Here is a 3,741-nt window from a genome sequence, read left to right on the forward strand (position 1 = left end):
GTTTGTGCATGCAGCCCAGATGACCTGCTGAATGCCCTGAATGAGGGCATTAGTCGTGCAGATGTCATCATCACGTCGGGAGGAGTGTCCATGGGAGAGAAGGTGAGAAGGGCTTTAGTTAAGCGGGCACAATAAAATCTTACTGTGTAAAGGTTATGGCTACTTTCCAAACCTCAAAGTTCACAAGTGCTCCCTCCCTCCTTTTCGTACTTGTAAGGGCACATTTAATTAAAAGTAAGTGTTGGCTGTGTTCATACAGTCTCTGCAATCATGTGTGCTGTCTGCACATATACTCTCTTTCTAGATCAGTGATGCATGTTATTTCAGTTTGCATTTCAGTTTGCACTGATATTGGATCAGCATTATATTTGTGAATATGCACCTTTAATGCCATCTAGTGTTACTGTGTGCTCCCTACAACAAAGCCACATTTGTTAGCTAGACTTGTTTGTTTCCTTGGTCCCTCATGGTCTGTCTCCCTGAGGGTGGGGAATGTGTTTTCAGCACACTTGAATCCATGCACACCCACAAACACACACCCACACACAAATACCTAATTAAGATGAGTATTTTTATTTTTATTTTCTTTGTGGTGCCATTAGGACTACTTAAAACAGGTTCTGGATATTGACCTCCATGCCCAGATCCACTTTGGCCGAGTGTTCATGAAGCCAGGGTGAGCAGAGGGTGTGGCTGGGGTACAATATCTATCCCTAAATACAAGCAGCTACGAGAAGAATCTGATCACCTGCCAATCACTATTTTTTTCCTTCTCTTTCCAGTCTTCCCACCACATTTGCCACTTTAGACATTGATGGCAGTCGGAAGCTCATCTTTGCTCTGCCAGGTATGCTTCTGTGTACTGGAATAAAATGAGCTGTGTGTAAAGTGTACCAAGCTGCTGTGGTGTAATGATGACTTTAAGACAATCCTCAGGGCTTCCTGTGATATTTTTCAGCAAAATATGTGTGCAGGCAAAAATAGCACGTCTATTATTTTGCTAAGAATTTACTGAAAATCATATACACAATATACATAACATGCTCAGATAAGAAGATTCCATTGAGAATTGCTTTGGTATATATCATTTGATCTCACAAAGAAAGCATCTCTCAGCTTTTACTCCTCAATCTCTCAACTCCAAATCTGACTTCCTAATTGCTGGGCTTCTCCCCTCGGTGTGAGATATTTCCAGCCAATGAGAACTGCCCCTCCCCGCCTCAGGTCAGCCAAAGACTATCCCTTACTCACCTCTTTTTACTGAAAAGTGTCTCCTTCATCCAATCAGTGGCCCTCTGGCCTCTGCCTATCCCCACCCTCCCTCCCTGCGCAGCCAATCCTGAGCCCAGCTTGTGCCCTCGCTGAGGCAGGCCGGGCGAGGCAGTGATGACAGCGGCTGTTTCTATATTCCCCCCTTTTAAAGGTAATTTCACCTACAGAGACACAGGGGCAACTCTCCTCGAGGCCGTGCCCATGAGCGACAGCGAGGCCAGCAGGCTGCCTCTGCCTCCTCCCCCACGCCGAAGTAAGGAACTCCCCGCCTTCGCCCTGAGCTCAGAAAACGGAAAACACACTGCATATTAAGATACCAGAATTTAGACCCTAAGCAACTGCATCAGAAACAAACAAAACAAAACCACATCGGATACAGAAGACATTTGTGTCTGTTCTGACGGTTGGCCTTGTTTGGTACCATCTTGCTGTTGTGAGCTACTTCAGCCAAGCAAACACATATACATATATACATATATTTATATATGGGATAAAGCATCAAAATGAAACAGATAAGGAAGTATACGGAGTACTCTTGTTCTGCCATTCTTTTGTGATATTTTTCTGTTCTGTTTTCTGAGAGAGAAGCGTTTTAAACTAGTGGGTCTGTGCTTTTGTGTGTTGATGCTGGTTCTGTTGCTGGTTTCAGTCCTGTGCTTCTCCCTAAGCCTCCTATGTCCGTGTCTCATGCTGCGGATTGATGTCATAAAGCTGCTGTATGTCTGGAGCGCTCCTCTCCTCTCCTCTCTCCTCTCCTCTCCTCTCCTCTCCTCTCCATCTTTGAAATTGTGGAGAATGCTTGCGTGTCTGACACACTCTCCTGCCTTGTTTGGCAGTAGCAGTGTGGGGACTCTCAGACTACCTTGTGTGAAGGCATTCCTGAAGGTCACGGTGACTTGTGTGTCTGGAGCTGATCCACGTCCTCTGTATGGCCTCTCCCCCCACCCCACTGCCTCATGAGCCCTCACAAAATGCATTCCACCCTCTCCAAGCCCCAAACTTGTGCACACACTGATGAGGCCTCCTCATACAAAAGAATTTCAGAGATCTTGCCCCAGATCACTTCCCTTGCCCCAGGTTACAGCTATTATACCTTTAACATCTAACTCATCCTCTGCCTCTCTCTCTCTTTCTCTCTCTCTCTCTCTCTCTCTCTCTCCCTCTCTCTCTCTCTCTCTCTCACACTCTCTCTCTCTCTCTCTCACACTCTCACTCTCTCTCTCTCACTCACACTCAATCTCTCTCTGTCTGTCCCTGTCTGTTTTTCTCAGGCAATCCGGTGTCGGCTGTTGTTACCTGTAACCTCTTTGTTATCCCTGCCCTACGGAAGATGCAGGGCATCCTTGACCCACGACCCACCATCATCAAAGCCAGGGTAAGCACAGTCCTTAATACTGATGAGGGAAGTGAGACTGTGTTATTCACTTTTGCTTGGATGTCATCAGCATGTGTCCATTTGTCTGTAGCTCTCCTGCGACGTTAAGTTGGACCCGCGTCCAGAGTACCACCGCTGTATATTGACGTGGCACCACCAGGAACCCCTTCCCTGGGCACAGAGCACAGGTAAGACTGAACACATTGTCACATGTTGCAGATTTTGCCAAAAGTCAACTTTTGGCTTAGTTTGGCATACATGCGTGTTATCTTCTTCACCCTGTATGACGCATTGTTTCTTCTCTGTCAGGAAACCAAATGAGTAGTCGGCTAATGAGCATGCGCAGTGCCAACGGCCTTCTGATGTTGCCTCCTAAAACAGAGCAATACGTGGAACTGCACAAGGGCGAGGTGGTGGATGTCATGGTCATAGGACGGCTATGATGTCATCTTAAGGGCACAGACCAGGAAAGAGAGAAAAGTGGTGCATGTCCACATATCATTTACTATACTGTAATATGCAACGGCACAGCTAGTTTTTATTGATTTGGATAAAGTTGATCAAGTATAATCAACATTTCAAACAAATACAAACATATGAAAAATTTATGGAAATAAGACTTCAAAGATAGTATTTCAAAGAAAGAAAAATATACCTTTTAAATTAATATAAATATATATAAATAAATAAATAAATAAATAAATTATATATATATATATATATATATATATATATATATATATATATATATATATGAGACACAAGAGATTTATTCTGTTTTATATATATATATATATACACACACACACACACACACACACACACATATATATACACACACACACACACACACACCATCATATTGAGCAACTATTTCATCACAATTGCTTTTGTGTGTTCAGTGCTAAACCTTATAGCAGTAGCATTTTAATAAAGATCTGTAGGCGCCTGTCAAATACATCTGAAAACCTATTTTCTCATTAATAGAAAATGTGTTTTTGAGGGACGAAAGCACTTGAAATGATGTCTGAGACCCTTTTGGTTCCCTGGCACAAGGCAGTGCTTTTTGGACTACTGAAGGTGCACTAAGGTGA

The 3,741-nt window shown here is 43.6% G+C and overlaps 1 protein-coding gene across 13 annotated transcripts in view; it reads left to right on the forward strand.

Annotated features, from left to right (window-relative positions):
• gphna (gephyrin a) overlaps positions 1-3,292 on the forward strand; it is a 64,201-nt gene extending 60,909 nt beyond the window's left edge. For 8 of the 13 annotated variants that reach the window (XM_035532993.1, XM_035532994.1, XM_035532996.1 and 5 more), the window contains 7 exons: positions 15-102; positions 603-676; positions 783-847; positions 1,424-1,525; positions 2,544-2,647; positions 2,739-2,835; positions 2,957-3,292. In XM_035532993.1, coding sequence (XP_035388886.1) covers positions 15-102; positions 603-676; positions 783-847; positions 1,424-1,525; positions 2,544-2,647; positions 2,739-2,835; positions 2,957-3,090 — 664 coding nt within the window. In that variant the 3' untranslated portion in view covers positions 3,091-3,292. The remainder of the gene's footprint in view (positions 1-14; positions 103-602; positions 677-782; positions 848-1,423; positions 1,526-2,543; positions 2,648-2,738; positions 2,836-2,956) is intronic. The other 5 variants (XM_035532995.1, XM_035532997.1, XM_027014056.2 and 2 more) reach the window with 1 other exon arrangement.
• Positions 3,293-3,741: the final 449 nt, after the last annotated feature.

The sequence above is a fragment of the Electrophorus electricus genome, chromosome 13 (assembly GCF_013358815.1).
Source record: "Electrophorus electricus isolate fEleEle1 chromosome 13, fEleEle1.pri, whole genome shotgun sequence".
Classification (NCBI taxonomy): Eukaryota; Metazoa; Chordata; class Actinopteri; order Gymnotiformes; family Gymnotidae; genus Electrophorus; species Electrophorus electricus.